The 16379-nt window shown below is 52.9% G+C and overlaps 5 protein-coding genes across 5 annotated transcripts; 2 read left to right on the top strand and 3 right to left on the bottom strand.

Annotated features, from left to right (window-relative positions):
* Position 1: 1 nt before the first annotated feature.
* Positions 2-1683, bottom strand: J4E78_008430 (uncharacterized protein; the record flags this gene model as incomplete). The annotated part of the gene is made up of 5 exons (XM_049369031.1): positions 2-565; positions 618-739; positions 799-1398; positions 1443-1467; positions 1678-1683. The coding sequence occupies 5 exons, from the start codon at positions 1681-1683 to the stop codon at positions 2-4; spliced, it is 1317 nt and encodes a 438-aa protein (XP_049219098.1).
* Positions 1684-2960: 1277 nt separating this feature from the next.
* On the bottom strand, positions 2961-6081 carry J4E78_008429 (uncharacterized protein; the record flags this gene model as incomplete). The annotated part of the gene is made up of 2 exons (XM_049369030.1): positions 2961-3079; positions 3264-6081. The coding sequence occupies 2 exons, from the start codon at positions 6079-6081 to the stop codon at positions 2961-2963; spliced, it is 2937 nt and encodes a 978-aa protein (XP_049219097.1).
* Positions 6082-9089: 3008 nt separating this feature from the next.
* On the bottom strand, positions 9090-9807 carry J4E78_008428 (uncharacterized protein; the record flags this gene model as incomplete). Its single annotated transcript, XM_049369029.1, has 2 exons — positions 9090-9149; positions 9481-9807. 2 exons carry the CDS (start codon positions 9805-9807, stop codon positions 9090-9092), a joined length of 387 nt encoding a protein of 128 aa, XP_049219096.1.
* Positions 9808-10264: 457 nt separating this feature from the next.
* On the top strand, positions 10265-13014 carry J4E78_008427 (uncharacterized protein; the record flags this gene model as incomplete). Its single annotated transcript, XM_049369028.1, has 6 exons — positions 10265-10293; positions 10347-10430; positions 10478-10604; positions 10654-10822; positions 10871-11473; positions 11519-13014. The coding sequence occupies 6 exons, from the start codon at positions 10265-10267 to the stop codon at positions 13012-13014; spliced, it is 2508 nt and encodes an 835-aa protein (XP_049219095.1).
* A 730-nt stretch (positions 13015-13744) lies between these two features.
* J4E78_008426 (uncharacterized protein) lies at positions 13745-14933 on the top strand (the record flags this gene model as incomplete). The annotated part of the gene is made up of 3 exons (XM_049369027.1): positions 13745-13806; positions 13895-14393; positions 14448-14933. The coding sequence occupies 3 exons, from the start codon at positions 13745-13747 to the stop codon at positions 14931-14933; spliced, it is 1047 nt and encodes a 348-aa protein (XP_049219094.1).
* Between the last annotated feature and the right edge of the window lie 1446 nt (positions 14934-16379).

Here is a 16379-nt window from a genome sequence, read left to right as displayed (position 1 = left end):
ACTATTCGCTCATAATCAGCCAGGCGCCTCCACCAAAGAACACAGCGAACACCATGAGAGTGAGAATCGCAGCGCCGGCCTTGTCCCCTGTCGTGATAGAGTCATGCTCAACACGCACAGGTCCCACATCACTTCCTGCAGTAGGGTCGTTCTCACTGATTCCACCATTATCAAGTCCAACCGGACCAGAAACTTGATCAACAAGCAAATTCTGCATAACCTCCAATGCAGACATTTGCTCTCCAACGCCCACCTCCTTGTCGTTTCCACCTTGCCACCACCTAAGACCGCAACCACCTTTTCCGGGGCCACATTGTTGCGCAGCTGCCACGGCAGAGGCACGGAGTTTGGGCATGATGCGGTCGCGGGTCCAGGGAGCGGCCAGCATCGACCAGCCCATCCAGCGGGCGAGGTAGGCTTTGAAGGATCGTTGATCGTGGTCGCATAGTCCGTTGCGTTCGCAGGCCATCTCGATCATGACGTCTGGGGCTCCTTGCTGTTGGAAAAAGATGTCGGTACCGTTGATAACACCGCCTAGGCGCTCTCGCCATCTGCCTGCTCGTTCCTTTATTGCGTTAGAATGAGGGTAGAGTTGGATCAGGTTCAAGGAGGCTTACTGTATCACCCTTCGCTTCTGACATGTTCCACAAGGCTGCGGCACCCGCCATGTGGATTCCAGCGTTGTAGGTCCATTGGATGTGGTTCTTTTCCGTGCAGTTTTGTCTCTCGCTGGTACCATCTAGGAAAGGTATATATTAGCACGTATATCATCTGATACATATTCACGAGCATCCTTACCAAAGAAGTGGTAATCTGTGCTGATGAGACCAACACTGTACTGCCAATCCCATGCCTTCTCGGCCCACTCAACATACGTCTCGTTGCCTGTGTATTTTGCCAGCCTTGCTGCGATGTTGAAAAAGCATCCGTTGGAGATTGTGTTCTTGTAGTCGAATCCGGGGTTAAATCGGAAAATTTGCCAGTTCAGTCCACCGCCGCATGTTTCGGGATTCCAACGCGGTACCTGTGTGTTGAATACGGCGATGGCGAGTGACAACCACGACATTTCTCCTTCGACATCTGGAAGCTTGTTTTCCGCTGCTGACATGGCAGCCATTCCCCAGAAAGCCTGATCGTCGTTTCCTAGTGTTTTTGTCTGGTTCTCTGGCATAAAGGCTCTTGGGATACCGATCTGGTGCACCATCGCTTGCTGTACAATCTTGTTGTATGTGTCGTCGCCGGTGTAGTACCAGTAGTCGATGAACGAGTTCATCATGGCTCCACATAGCCACCAGTAGTATGGGTCTGGCAAGTTTCCAGGTACGTCGCCGGGTTTGTCGCCAGTGTACCATTCTCTTAAGCCCGCCGCAACAACTTTTGTCGCATCCTTAATAGAGGCTATTTATGTTAGTGGGGTCCGAAAACAGTTGCAGTGAGCGCACCTGGATCGTCAACATTGAACTCCAGCTGCGCAGTGGCGAATGAGGAAAGCAGGCCGACTGCTGCAAAAACAAGGTTCGAAGGTCTCATGGCGGAAGCTCCAGGGTATCACAGGAAAGACAGGTGTTGGTTATTCGGCATGCGTGGATTAACGAGTGCGCCTGAGGCACTACACAGCGAGCGACGTGATGCGGAGCCTGAGGTTGGTGTGGAGGAAGCGAGGGAAAACGAGAGAACGAACATTCTAGGATGGCGAGTCGTGATGTTATGAAACCCCTTCGGCCGTCAGCCAAGTAACGGCGTTGAGCCGCAGCAGTAGCTGGGCGACAGTGCAACGCTTGGTAGTCATCCTTCGGTGTTGGTACGAGGCTAGGGTTGGGTCGTTTAAACTCGTTAAAATGACTACGAAACTCACGAATGGCTTGGCCATCTAGTCTGGCCCTTCAGGCCCTCCCCTATCATTGATTGCGCGCAGGTTCCGGTTGTCGTTGTACATAGGGGCTGGTGTGCGTAATGCAAGTCGCCAAGTTTGAAGATGGCATTGGCGGCGCTTGGAAATGTCTTGGGCGCCGAGGACTTAGGCCGTCACTACAGCAGCAAGTCTTCCGCGACGTCCGGGTGGCTGCACTTGGATCAAGGCAGTGGCATCGGTTCCTGCGTCAAGGATGATGCGGGGAAGATCAGATGCTTTTCTCCACTCGTCATTGGAGTTGCGCTGTCCGGATGATCGGGTGGGATGCGTGCTGCTAGGGTCTTGGTGTAGCCGCGTATCCGAAACGGCCATACCCGCATACGAGAGAAGATGCATTTCTTTCGAAATCAAGGATTTGCATCGTCGAGATGACAGCTCGAAGCATGCGCGATCTAGAGTAGCGTTGTGGATGGCGGGGAGGCCCTCACTAACAGTCAGATTGCCCGTCATCTCACACCGCTTTAGAAGTCACCGATTTGGTGTTTCGCGACCCGATTAGGTTTCCTACATGCTCGTACCTTCCTGCGCGCACATTGAGCGCGCGTGTGCTAACGAAATGTCGTCGGCGAAATTCAAAACAACCTCCAACAGCATTGACACAGATTCGAGCGTGACCCTTCATGCGCATATCAACCCTCAAATCTCCTCGCATCGTCGCTGGAATTACCACGCTGTCCTTCTCCGTGGATGCAGAACCCTCGACGAGACGGCCGTCTTTGTGGCCGCCGTAATTCTCTTTTTCATGTCGCATCTTTGAGCGACAAGTCCTCCTCGCAATTGCAATGGCTGCGCACCTTGCTCCCTCATGCCTGGGCCTTTGGTCCAAGGGGGGTTTTGTTGTGTCTATGCTCACTTATTGGTGTAGACAGACAGATCGATCTTCTCTTCAACCGAGCCTTTGGTCTGGCAGAACGATATTTGCTTTCTGCCTCAGCTCTTTGGCTCAGGCATACATAGTGGTGTTCTTCATAATCTGGCTCTTTGGCCAGGAAAGTGGATTTTGCTGTGTGTCTGCTCGCTCTTTGGCGCAGACAGACGCTGTGATTTCTCATCTGCGGATCTCTGATCGAACAGAGCTCTCTCTGTGGGAGCTCGAAGTTGTTTTTTTCATGATCTCGTCTATCATGTGCTTTTCACGCTCCTTGAATGCGGGCGTACCGTCAAAGTCTGGCCAAATTGAACGATGCGGGCTCACCCAGTTCGTTCGCGCTGACATTTGTCAGGCTGCTTTGTCTTTGAGACTTGAGCCAACCATATACCGCTAGGTCAGAGTGCAGTAGGTGATGGACTGGTTGGCTCTGATTAAACGTCAGTGGCCGAGTCGCAGCTGAGTTCCCGTGAGTAGAACTACCAGTTCCGATACCATCGAGTGGTCCGGAATTCTCGGTAGGCACAGTTTTTGACTGAACACTACCTACGGCAGGACTAGGTAGACGGTAGTCGGCCTTCTGGTTTTCCGCATCAGTATCAACTGCTGCAGCCAGTGAAAACAGCTCATGGAGGAGCCTATCGTGACCGGCAAAGATGGACCCAAGACTGGACATCAAAGTGTCAACTAGCGGCGCGCCAGCCAACTTCGCCGCCTCGATCAAAGTGTGTTCCGGCATATCGATTGATTCAGACAAGAGTCCAAATTCGAACATATTCGAAAAGGGTGTCTGTTCAACATCCACCTGGAGTTGCGGCGCGACATCAGGAAGCTTGGTCTCTGCCTGCTCGAAGTCTGGGAAGACCTGCGAGAAAACATCTTGGGCCCAGTCCTCTTGAACGGGGCTTATGTCCAGTGTGAGCTTGATGAGCTTTCCTTCATCATCGACCGTAGGTACAACGTAATCATCGTCATCATCTTCCTCATCTTGAGGGCCCAGAAGGCAATGTACCTCAGCCCACCAGTCGAACTCATACTGATCGGTCTCTGCGACGATCTTCGTATGTACCGCTTCGAAGAACTTCTTGTCGTTTTGAGACAACCCGGTCAGCTCGAGCGGCCACCCGTATCCATCGAGCATGTACTCTTCTGCCATCTCTGTATCGATGGCAAGCTCGTCTTCGGAGAAATGCGAGTGCGTCAACGACGGAGTCGAACCGAAACTGGATGCGGAATCGCTATCTGCATTATCCAGAGTCCACTGACCTGCTAGATACGGCTCAAGCATACTTACAGCTTCCTCAAACGTTGCAGGCTTGCTCTCGTCATTTTCGTCAACATTAAGAAGCACGCAGTTGACATCGAAGAGGCGGCCATTCGAGAAATTGGTAAGTCTAGTGAATATGTCATCGACAGAGAGATCTGAACTTCGTGCGAGGACGTATTTCTCCGCGAAGTCTCGAACGGTGTAGGTTGGGAACCGGATACCATGTTCCTTTGTTGGGAGACCAGCGGTTTGGCCACCTTGGTTGGGTTGCTCATCGTCTGAACGGGAAGGTTCCTTTTGTTCCCTGGAAGTAGTGTCGCTGAGTGTCTCCCCTCTACAGGGGGTTGAAGTTTCTTTTCGAAAATTCTTGATAAGCTTAGCAATGTTAAGCTCATCGATGACCATGGTCCACCGAGTAGAGTATTTTTGGTCTTTTAACTTCGCTTCGACAGCTGCCTGGGTTTCCCACTCAGTCCCCTCTATCTCTATAGAGCCTCCAAGATCAGACTTAGGAGGTTGCTCAGCATGTTGAGTGAGGACGAGGGGTGTCTCTGATGAGGAATGATCGTAGCCAACAGCCGAAGCACCAAAAGTAGTCGAGATAGACTTTGTATCTTTGCCAGTCAGTACTGCGTGCTTTCGTGTGTGTTCGTTCCAAGACAATTTGGGCAGTTCAGGCGTTTGAGTGGCCATGCACGTCCCGGAAACAGTGTGTTCATCGAGTTTCGTTACGTAGACAGAGATTGGTGCGTCGAATGTACTCTTAGCGAAGCCGAAGTCAAAGCTAGGTGTGTCAGGGAACTGCGTAGCTGGAGGAGACTGTAGCAGTACGGACATAGGGGCGGTCTTCGAAGCCGGAGTAGTGAACGTAAAGCCGCTGGATGATGGAGGGGGCTTTTGTGGTACTATGGTAGGAAGCCCAAAGATGTTGGTACTAGCCTGCGCTGGAATAAGAGCCGGCGGTGCAGCGACCTCAGGAGCTATAGTAGCCTTCTCATCCAAGCAAGCCAACCCGGAATTCTTCCGCGTAGCCTGAGACTTTGGGAGGAGTTTCGGACGACGAGCGCCAGTGTCGATTACCGGGGTGTCAAGAACCGATGGCTTGGAAGCAATGGGCTCGGCAAGCACCGACGTGTTATCCTCGCGGACTTGCGGCAGTGCGACCGACAGACCCAGAGCCATGCGTGTGGCCAAGTCAAGGTCTTTCAATTTCTCGGAAAAGTCTTGGTATTTCTCGGATAAGTCGCGCAGAGTTTTGTCCCACCCAGTCATTTCGATCTCGCCGATGAGTTGAACGTACTGGTATGTCTGCCAGATATCAGACCATGGCTTGGGCTGTTTATCAGTGATATCGCGACTCTCGAGAGCCAAGAGACGAGCGGCGCGCTCGGGCGCTGGTAACGACGGGAGAACATCTAAAAAGACGGCGTTCCAGAAGTTCCACTGGGTAGTGGAAACATGAGCAGGTATGTCGTGTGTCGCAGCGGGCTCCACTGTAGCCTTCAGCTCCCGCCAGATGTCCAACTTCCTTGCCTCTCTGCGCTCATTGTGTACGCGTCGAAGCCGCGTCTTGATGTTTTCTCCAGGTTGGAAGGCAGACGTTCTCTTCTGGGTCTTCTTCGAGATAGCGGCCACCTGTTCCGTAGCGATAATGATGGGTGCGCCGATGGACCCTTCGATAGGTCGAATTGCTGCAGCCTCAATCGATTCAGGGTGATCATCGTCATCGTCTACGAGGTAATCGGCGCAGTCATACTCCTTCTTATTCCAAATGAAACGAGTTGTCGAATCCGCGGTGAGAAGGGGATTCGCAAATGGTCGATTTGACTCTTGGCAGTGAGAGGGGTCGAGGAAGAGGTAGACCATGTTGTAGAATCCAGCGTAGCGCTGGATGTCACCGGGATGTTCGGTAAGCATCATATCAAGAGCGGCGTCCTCTAGAAAGACTGACGCGCTCTTCTTGTACTTGCGCAAGACAGTGGCCTTGACTTCTCCTAGCAGAACGCTGGACGGCGGTAGTGGGCGGCCCGACATCGTAGTAGCTATCGATGATTCGCGTGAGTATGTAACAATCTTGTGGCAAACTGATCGATTGCCTGCGGTATATTGCGTGTGAGTAGAGAGTACAGTGCAAGCGGCTGGAGACTGTATAGAGTGGGGGTGATAAGGCGGAGCACGGACCTTTAGTGAAAGTTCGGACTAGAAGGAGACCTGCCTTAGCGCGATGGGGGAAGCCGTAAGGTTCTGGAATGAGTGGGCAAGAGCGAGCTGAGTGGCGTTTCGAGAGTGCGAAGAAGGCGCAAGATCAACTCAGGGAAGAAGGTCAAGAGACGATATCGAAAAGAAGGCCAAGTAGCGTAGGCGCCAAGGCCGGGGTGGTTGTAGGGAAGACACGTGCCTTGAGGTACTGCCCAGATGGGAAGGAGAGACACTCAATGAAACAAGGAACTGTACCTGCTTCACTGTTGAGATCATAAACTCTCCGAAAAGCAATAGTACATGAGCGTACATAGGAAGATACGTCGGTGACATTGGGGTATTGATGCTAGGAAAATGAACTGGGTATAGTAGGGGGAAGTGCGCGTACTTCATCGCTGTTGTCCTCAACAATCTGCGTCCACCCTCTTCTGGTCGACCATCCATTTCCGGAAAGCTCGTGCCTTGCTTCGTGCGCCCATACATGTCGTCGCATCCAGATGACTAGCAACAGAGAACGCTTCTACGATACGTAGTGCCGCCACCTCATCGACTTCATCGAAAGGTATCAAGTCCAAAAATTGCCGTAGCGTAATGGAGCCCAGCTTCACTTGCGACTGGACAATGTAATCGACGTTAGTAACGTCCATGAGGCTCAGTGTTGTTCGCATAACTAGATCCCACCCCTGACCAGCAGAACATTGTCGAGCGTAGAGCTGCTCCGATGCTGCAAGTTGTACGAATGCCCGAGCAATCGCATCTTTGGTAGCGGTATGGTTTGGTGTAGTTTCCAGTATTTCTAGGAAGTCGTCTAGCGAGCCAGTTCCTATGAATGTATGCCGGTGCTTGTACTCTAGATCGCGTTCTTCTGGAGTCAATGCGTCTACGCTGGTGGTATAGTAAGCGGTCTCCATGCCAGACGTTCGCTTTGTATAACTTTTGACACAGGGCTTTCCAAATGGCTGAGTGGCGCTGGCTCGGCTTGCGTGTGTGTTGACTGGAAGGTTCAGAGAGACCTTCCGACGGTGTCTTGTTTCAGGGGCGTTATCTGTGGTTTCCTTGGAAGAATCTGCCCTAAACAACAGCAGTCCATCGTTTGTCCTTGATCTTGACCGAAACGGAATGTGAGGCGTTTCAGTAACGTCGAAGCTTGATTGAGAAGAGACGTATCGACGATGCCGAAGACGGCGTTTAGCGACAGGATCGACTTCATGCTCTGTCATTTTGGGAGTGCAGGTGATGGACACTCCTTCCATCGATGCGTCGTTACAAGCTTTGTATGCACTGATGTCTTCATCGCATCCTAGCTGGCTGGGTGTGCATACAGGCGCGTCTTCGAACAAGGTTGTATCTGAGGTCGGGGATGCTGTGTCACTGGCGTCTTCAGGGTGCGGCGTCCGAGGAAGAGATCCTGGGGCGGATGCATCCATGGCAGGGAAGCAGAAGGTAGTGTAAATCTGGTACTCGTGGTCGGTCGTCCCTTGCCACGCCTTTGTGACAGTGTCCCGTGCGGGCAAGTCGAATCCGCCAGCACATGGGTTTTGTACAGCATTTGCTCCCGTAGCCACCGCGCCTCTGTCTGCGTTGGGTTGCAAAGCCGCCAGAAAGGTTCTGCCAGTGCGTTCGCTCATTAACATTGGCCTCCAAACGCCCAGCTTGCGGATATGTCCTATCGAAATTCTGTGTAAGCTTTTGTATAATAGACCTTGCCTCCACTCCGCATCCGACGGGGACTTACTAGGTGCTGGACTAATCTTATCCAAAGCGATGGTCCTGACGCCGACTGCGACTGTGTCGCATCTCTCGTTCGCGGTCGATGTGACGAGGGATTGCACATGATTCAACGCTGGCTGAGCTTGCGCCTCCGTTGTTTGCTTGTCCGGCGTTTGTTCAATGGCGGTGCTTGAGAGTTCGACTTGGTGCTCCGGGCGAGTGCGATTGGCAGCGTCACAAGATGGCTGTTTTCTTCGGCGCAGGTATTCGTTTGCGATCGCACAGCGAGCTAAAGTCGACGGTTTCATCATGGCTATGAGTCTGGACAGAGTTCGGACGCATATAACGATGGCGCGCAAGCGGTGGTGGGGCGGTTGTTGTGGTCGGGTGAGGATCACGCGTATTAGGAAAACATGACAACAGACGGCTGCAAGCTCCACTATTACCAGCCCGAGTGACTTCAGACGATCGAAAAAGAGTAGGATGAATCGCAATGCGGAGTGCAACCAGACAAGGTACACCATTGCTGTGTCGACAGGTGCATTACGGAAGAAGGAGACCCGGCCAGCGGCGATGTTAGCTTGTAGTTTGATTCCCTTAAAGTCGCATACATACCTTGATATCGCGATCGATAGCAATACAGGATCGCCGAGGAAGACCAGTAGTGATGTAATGAGGATGGCGTCAAGTGGAATGTTGTTGTAACCACTACCACGTGGCAACCGACATCTGTGGAAGGAGCGCAAGGCAACATGACTTGACAAGAAATGCAACAGAAAGAACGATCACAGAAATGTAGAAGAGAGACAAAAGTATCAGCCAAACTCTTCTCTTTCGTTTGAAGGCTGTTTCTTCAGACACCCCCTCCTCTACCCTTTGTACGCGCTACCCGTACACTGTGAGGGACAAACTTCAGTGCAGACATGCTAGAAGCCAGACTGTCCATGGAATCGGTCGGCTGATGAGTAGTGGCTGTCTTTGGGGCAGTGATACCTGCTGCGTCTTCTCGTGCGAGCCCGCGGCCTCCGAATCCTCCACGCCCACGAAGTCTGGTGGGGTAGCGACGCGTTTCTCCTTCTTCCTGAGCTTCTTCGTGATCCATCTCCATAGTGTCACCAGTACTTGCACTGGACTCACCTCTCCGCCTCCGTGGAGAACTGGCAGCGCCACTCACCGAGCTCATCGTTGAGCTTCTTCGTCGGTGAGAAGGTATCAGCATGCTGCTTCGGCGATCGATACCGTCTTTCACAACGATAAAGTCGTACTCGCGGGGAAACTGGTGCTTATCAATGCAGTGGAGGCGGCGCTTCTGTGGGGTGCTGCACATGCGATCGCAGTCAGGTAGAAGACATGCATACTGCGAGCTATCAGCTACAGTGTCCTTGTGAAGGCGCGCGTACTCCGCATACCTCACCAGTCTGACTCCAAATGGATGGGCGATCTTGTCAAGAGGAAGGAACCACTCGGGAGATCCGGAAAGGGAAGGAGCAAACACGTGACAAACAACGTAAGGAAATGACCTACCGTTTTCTCTCCCTGGTCTCGCTTGGCAGCATTGATGGGATCGTGATATTCTGCAATATGCAGATGTAGAAAGTGCTGATCCGGAAAGTTCTTGTGGCATTCGCTGCATCGGTTCATGTGAACTTGCTGATAGTGCACATCGTGGTCTTCAATCGAATTGAACGCAAGCGGTTCGTGCGGAGGCAGTGAGCACTTCATGATGATGGGTTCGTCAGAGACGGCAGATTCGGTATCTAAGTGGACAATCTTGACGTCGGCCGATGTCTCACGCGAGTAGGGTGTGCTGTCTGATGACGAGGAATCGCGGTGTGAGCGCTTGATCCCCATTGTATGTTGATTGGGGCTGATTGTGACTGTGACGAGGCGTAGATGAAAGGGGCAGTACCTTTTACCGGGGAGAGTGCCGTCTCGCAGGACTGTTTCACTTGGGTGTTGGCTGTGGGGTGAAAGAGAGAGGGTTGGTAGCCAGCCAGGCCGGGACGTGGTACCTTAGCTCCGAGACTGCTGCGCCCGCTAGTTCTCGCGACTCATCCACCAACCTCACTTTCTCACACCTCTCACCACGGCCATCGCCTCCGACTCTGACGCCATAGCTCCGCGTCTTGGGCGCTGTTTGCCTCCGAGACCCTCCCGCTCGCTTCTGTCCTTTACGCAGGGCATACCCCCTCACCATAAATGGAGCACGCCAGCCACAACGTCCGCCGCCTGCTCCGTGCCTTCGTCTGACCTGCCCGCCGACCGTGGGGTCACATATGAACGTCGCCGGCTCCTGCACATAGAAGGCATGGCCGCCAACACCGAACAACTCGACAGGTGCGTCATTGCGTCATTCCGGTCATGTCGACCGGGTGCTAATAAAAGTATAGACGGGCGAAGGCGATCGAGAAGGACCTGTACAAACGCGCAGATGGCGGCTCTCCGTGCGCCGAGTTAGCTGCGGTGCTGCAAGAGTAGGCATCGTTACCACTTCATCCCGGCGACAACTAATGCCCGACAGGTACCGCGCCGCCTGCGAGGCCCTTATCTTCTCCAACTTCGAATACGCATCCGCCCGCGAACTCCAGACGACGCTGTGGAATGCGCATCTGAAGGTCAACACCAAATTCAGGCAGGAACATAAGCTGGTGCGTCACCACGCGAGAAAGGACGAGAGGCATCGCTAACACCCGGCAGCTCAAGCGATCCAAGGACCATGTTGTCGAGATCCGCAAGTTCCAAAAGATCTATCTGCAGTTTATCAAGGCCAGCCAGCGCTTCTACCGCCAATACATACTGAACCTCGACACTCAGTTCGACGGCATCCCAGAGCTGCGCAAAATCGCCCAGAAATGGAAGGATGATAGTAAGCACGCCCGGTGCGCGCCACGCGACTTTGCTGATAAGAGAGCAGCCTCCAAGTCCTCCCCGCGCCAGCGCATCGCCGCGAACCTGAAGACACAGGTCCTCATCTCTTGCCACCAGACGCTCATCCAACTCGGCGACCTTTCCCGCTACCGCGAAACCGAACTCGTCGAGAAGAACAAGGACCGCAATTGGGGACCAGCCAAAGGCTACTACGACCTGGCCGCAGAGATATACCCAGATTCCGGACATGCGCCGAATCAACTCGCAGTAATCGCCCGCGAGGACGGCGATCACTTCCGCTGCGTATACCACCTCTACCGCTCGCTAGCAAGCAAAGAGCCCTACCCGTCGGCCAAGGCCAACCTCGCGACCGAGTTCAAGCGCGTCATAACTGCATGGGATAATGGGCAGCTCATCAACAACCATAAGTCAGCCGACGGTAACACCGGTCGGGCTTTGATTGCTTGGTTTATCAGACTGCATAGCAAGCTCTACAAGGGCGAGGAATTCGCGGCGCATGATGAGCTGGAAGGCGAGGTGCTCAGCCACTTGGCTATTGAGCTCAAAGAGCGCCCGTTGGACTCCATCCTGACCAAGATCATTCTCATCAACATGTCAGCGGAATATTTTGCGACGGTGCAGTTGCAGAGTAAGTTACCCACCCTTCACACGCTGACTTGGCTAATCATAACAGGCGAAAACCCACCCCCGAACATTATGCGCACCTATTTCTACTACCTTCGTCTGAACGTCAAGACATTCTTCATCCTACTACAAGTCCTGCAGCCGGAGTTGGACCGCCTTTCCGAGGGCAACGATGTTAAGCACCAGAATGGCGACCGCGCGGCCCATCTATCCGACAAGATTACAGCTGTGGCACGCCGCATCCTCCCAGGACTTCGTCTATACAGCACCTGGTTCACACGCTACTGGAAGGTACTCAACGCCAATATCGCCGATACCTTGAATCCTGTCGACGTCCAAGAGCTCTGGAAAGCCTACGCTGCTACCTTGTCTCTTTTGGCCTCGAGCTTTCCCGTCGACCAACTCCCCCAAGAAGACTACATGTTGGAGGAGGATACGGATACGATTGGTTTTGAGCCGCTCATTTCCCCGGACACCATGAAGCTCTGGTATAAGGGGGATATAATGAAGCAGAAGTGGACTGAGCTGGAGCGCAACCACCCCAACGTCGAGATGCTCATGCGAGTGAAGGATTTGCTGATCGATGGTCTACTCCTCACGCAGATTGATGATGCACCACTGGACTTGGCGGGCCCGCGATTTATCTACCGAGAAGAAGGATTACCATCGGAGCTTCTGGCGAGCCCAACGACCCGGCCTGATGGATCTCCGGTTCTTTCAGTCCAGGCCACCGATATACCTCTGTTCAAACATACAGAGGCGCCTATTCCAGACGACCAGAAGTCACACTCCGTTGCGGCAGCTTCAGAATCTGCATCCACTACGCTTGCTAAGGACAATGCGATGCGCAACATGGTGGACGATCTAGTAGGCGACGAGACCGGACTGGACCCTTTAGTTGAAGAAGACGAGAATATACCACCTACGCCACCAGAGCAGACATTCGACGACACGGCCGTTGTCAACGACAATACGTTTGTGCCGGGAGCATTGTCGATCAACGACTTGGTCAACTCGGTTAGGAACTACAAGCCCTTGTCTCCTGCTCCCATGCCTGCAATGCTCTCCACGCCGATGGGCAGGTCGGGTTCTACGTCTTCCATCCGTCAGCCACCGAACCTACCTTCTGTGCCAGATGGTCAGTGGAACTCCAACTCCATCTGGAATCGCACGCCCGGTCCGGCTTCTCCCTCTATGCTAAACACCAACGGCCTTGGCAACGATCTCCGTCGACCTTCAATGAATGATAAACCCCGGATGTCTGGTCATGTGCGAGGGGATTCAGCGAACTCGCTTCTGAGCGTCGAGACTGGTACCCCTACTGCTACTAGAGCTCCCAGTGGTATCGGCAGTGGCGCTGCATGGGGAAATCACGTCAGCAGCCCCTCGAACTGGGGATCGCCATATGGCAGCGACTTGAACAACAACCAGCAATATGGATACGCAAATGGAGCAAACATGGCGAGCCCGCTTCTATTCAGCTCCTACCGGGGCAACGCCGAGAGCTCCTGGGGGCGCACTCCTCCCAACGGCCAAGGCGGCTGATCCAACGCCAGCGCAGCCGTAGCAGGCTGCTCAATGCTGTCTTATCATCAGTCGTCACCGTCGCTAGACATACGGTTCGCCAGACTACCAACCTGGTTACTACAAGACTGTCGTGTCGGAGTTGAAGAGCTCCGTTGGTTGGGTTATGAGCGAACCCTCCAACCAAGTGAGTGTGGGTGCTCTTCCGCATGCGGCATGTGTGCTCCCATCATGCTTCGCTTGCATGCCATGACTTGTCCAGAGCACCATCGAAGATCCAGGGAAGGTAGTTAGATGGGGCGATTTGCTTTACAGACTGAAATTATTGCGTTATTGCATGGGTTGGTCCCGCGGACCAGCCAGGCTATGGTCCGACTTGAGAAACGACTCGTCTTCCAGATGACCAAAGGCTTTGAGCTTCTGGATCGGAAGTGAGTCGCGTCTCAACGTTTTATGTCTGGTCTGGTAGATCTACTTTACTTTATGAATTAACAAGGAGTTATGCGTATGACCACAGACCTCATAGTTGCTGTGATGTTAAGCCATGTTTCTACAGGATGTATTTCCCCGTATGCCCGACAAGATGCTCCACGCGGCTGCACTTACCTTGCTCAATTCGGGACTTTACGTGTCGGTGCAATTGTTAGCGCGGAGCTTGCTGCCCCTCGCTGTCCGAAACCCTGCCCCACATTCAGCACTTTCACTCCATTACGACACCAACGTCTTTTATTACATACACACAACAAACACAATGCCTGGAAACTACGAACTATTCTGCCTCGAGAACCCGCTTCTGGATATCCAGGGTGTCGGGTAAGTCTATCGTCCTTTAGCTAAAGTCGCAATGCTTTGCAGCAATTGCGGAGGAGCACCAAAGTGAGCTTTTGCTAACAGCCAGCAGTGACCAGGCTCTCCTCGACAAGTATGGCTTGAAGGCCAACGATGCGATCCTCGCCGACCCCGAGAAGCACATGGGCCTGTACGAGGACCTTCTCCAGAACTACAACGCCGTCCTGATCGCCGGTGGTGCCGCCCAGAACACTGCCCGTGGTGCGGCTTACATCCTTGAGCCCAAATCGGTCGTATACGTTGGCTGCATCGGCAAGGACAAGTACGGCGAGACTCTCGAGAAGATCTCAGCCGATGCCGGTGTCAAGACTGAGTACCTCTACGATGAGAAGACTCCCACTGGCCGCTGCGGTGTTGTCATCACCGGCCACAACCGCTCCATGTGCACCGACCTTGCCGCTGCCAACAACTACAAGATCGACCACTTGAAGGAGGAGCGCATCTGGAAGCAGGTCGAGAACGCTAAGGTCTACTACGTTGGTGGCTTCCACTTGACCGTCTGCGTACCAGCCGTCAAGGCACTGGCTGAGCACGCTGCTGCCAAGGACAAGGTATGAAGACCATGGGTGTGTTGAGAAAAGATCAATGTGCTAACAGCTTTCTAGCAATTCATCCTCAACCTTTCCGCACCCTTCATCTCGCAATTCTTCAAGGACCCTCTCAACGAGGTCCTCCCTTACGTCGACATCGTCATCGGCAACGAGACCGAGGCCGCCGCATTCGCCGAGGCACAGGGCTGGGAGACCAAGGACGTCAAGGAAATTGCTAAGAAGCTTGCCAACACACCCAAGCAGAACAGCAAGCGACCCAGGACTGTTGTCTTCACCCAAGGCACCGACCCAACCATTGCCGTAACCGCAAAGGAGGGCGGTGACGCTGACGTCAAGGAGTTCTCCGTACACGCCATCAAGGAGGAGCAGATCAACGACACCAACGGTGCCGGTGACGCCTTCGCCGGTGGTTTCGTCGCTGGTATCGTCCAGGGCAAGCCGCTCGACAAGGCCATCGACATGGGCCAATGGCTTGCCAAGCTCAGCATCCAGGAGCTGGGCCCTTCATACCCCCAGCCCAAGCAAACTTACAGCAGCTAAGCGTCTTCACACTGAGTGAGCGCTGAAGCTCGTGTATTTCAACAATCTACGAGGGCATGCCATCGCGAGCAGGTTCGTGCTTGCCGTACCTAGCGACTGCCATCGGATGCGCGCAGCTAGGTATAGGCTTCGTCGAGGCATCATGAAGGTGTTTTGTGGCGTAAGACAAAAAAGTAGAATCTGGCCTTTCAACAGCCGGAGATAGATACCCTCAGCTTTGATGCTGCTATATGAATGAACAAATGAATAAACCAAGACAGACACACGCTTCATTAGTTATCGATGTTACGCTCACGGCAAGGGACTCTATCAATGCTAAACATGGAAGAGGAAGCGCGCACTCACAAAAACGCCTTGTCGAATCAATAGACAGTGTTGATTATTCTCTAAGCTATAACGAGGAAGTGTAAGTCTTCTCCGCGAGCAAAAAAGAGTAGAGCTCTCATTATTCTTAAAGACCTCGAAAGGCAACAAAAAAAAGATTTTGTGTTATGCCCACTACCCGAATCTGGAGAACTGTTAGAAGGGGAATTCGAAGTGTGGAACTCATGGGTGTGGAGCTTACCGAACGAGTGATCTTCGCATTACAAGTGCGACGCCTTACCGCTTGCTATTGAGGTTGTTAGGACTTGTTTCATGCAGTTGGATGAACAGTCGAACTTACGCCAAGCGGGCCTGTTACAACAGGATTGATGGCAAAAAGTCCAAAGGGTAACACTATGTTCTTGGGCAATGGCGTGAATTTTGAAGATTTGGTGGGCAATGGTGGGCCAAGAGGGGTAGACTGGCCGAGTCCGCAGCCAGTGCGGGGCAGGAACGACACCACGCTTCAGTGCATTGATAATGATGCTTAGTGGGGCTGTACTATTTATTGGTTTCAGCTTGGTCGAGTGCGCTTTGTCACTGGTGGTAAGAGTAGAAGTACATTACTGAGATAAGGTGATGAGGTGAAGCGCTTAGTCCATGATCCTCGATTTTTAATACACATTGAAAAGCTTCCGCTCAACGTCGTGTAGCTGTGGCTACCTGATTGCTACCAACAGGACCAGCGGTGGCTTCATCGGTTACGGGCGTGGCTTACCAGGTGTCTTGAACTACAATAATTCTGGAGAGATGTATGATGCACCTTGACTGAGTATTCCTGGTATTGGAAGTTGTTGCTTGCTGGCGTGCGCCCTGACTATTTGCACGTCTTGCTACATATTGGGATTCAATTGGGCTTACTTGTGGAACGAATATTTTTAGAGATATGGCGGAAACCTTTAGGCGTGATCGCCAAATACCAAAGAGCCTATTTCGAACTCTGAGATCGTTGATCGTGCGCAAACGATTCCAAGGTTGTGTCAAATGGATGGCACTGCTGCAAATGTGACTCGGCGCACGTACCTAGGTACTTAGCAAGCGGGTTCAGAACATCCATGGGTGGCCTGGAGATTCGGTATGTAG

The sequence above is a fragment of the Alternaria triticimaculans genome (assembly GCF_023758025.1).
Source record: "Alternaria triticimaculans strain BMP 0046 chromosome Unknown scaffold_15, whole genome shotgun sequence".
Classification (NCBI taxonomy): Eukaryota; Fungi; Ascomycota; class Dothideomycetes; order Pleosporales; family Pleosporaceae; genus Alternaria; species Alternaria triticimaculans.
Note: the sequence above shows the minus strand (reverse complement) of the source record. Positions and strands in the feature narration are given on the sequence as shown.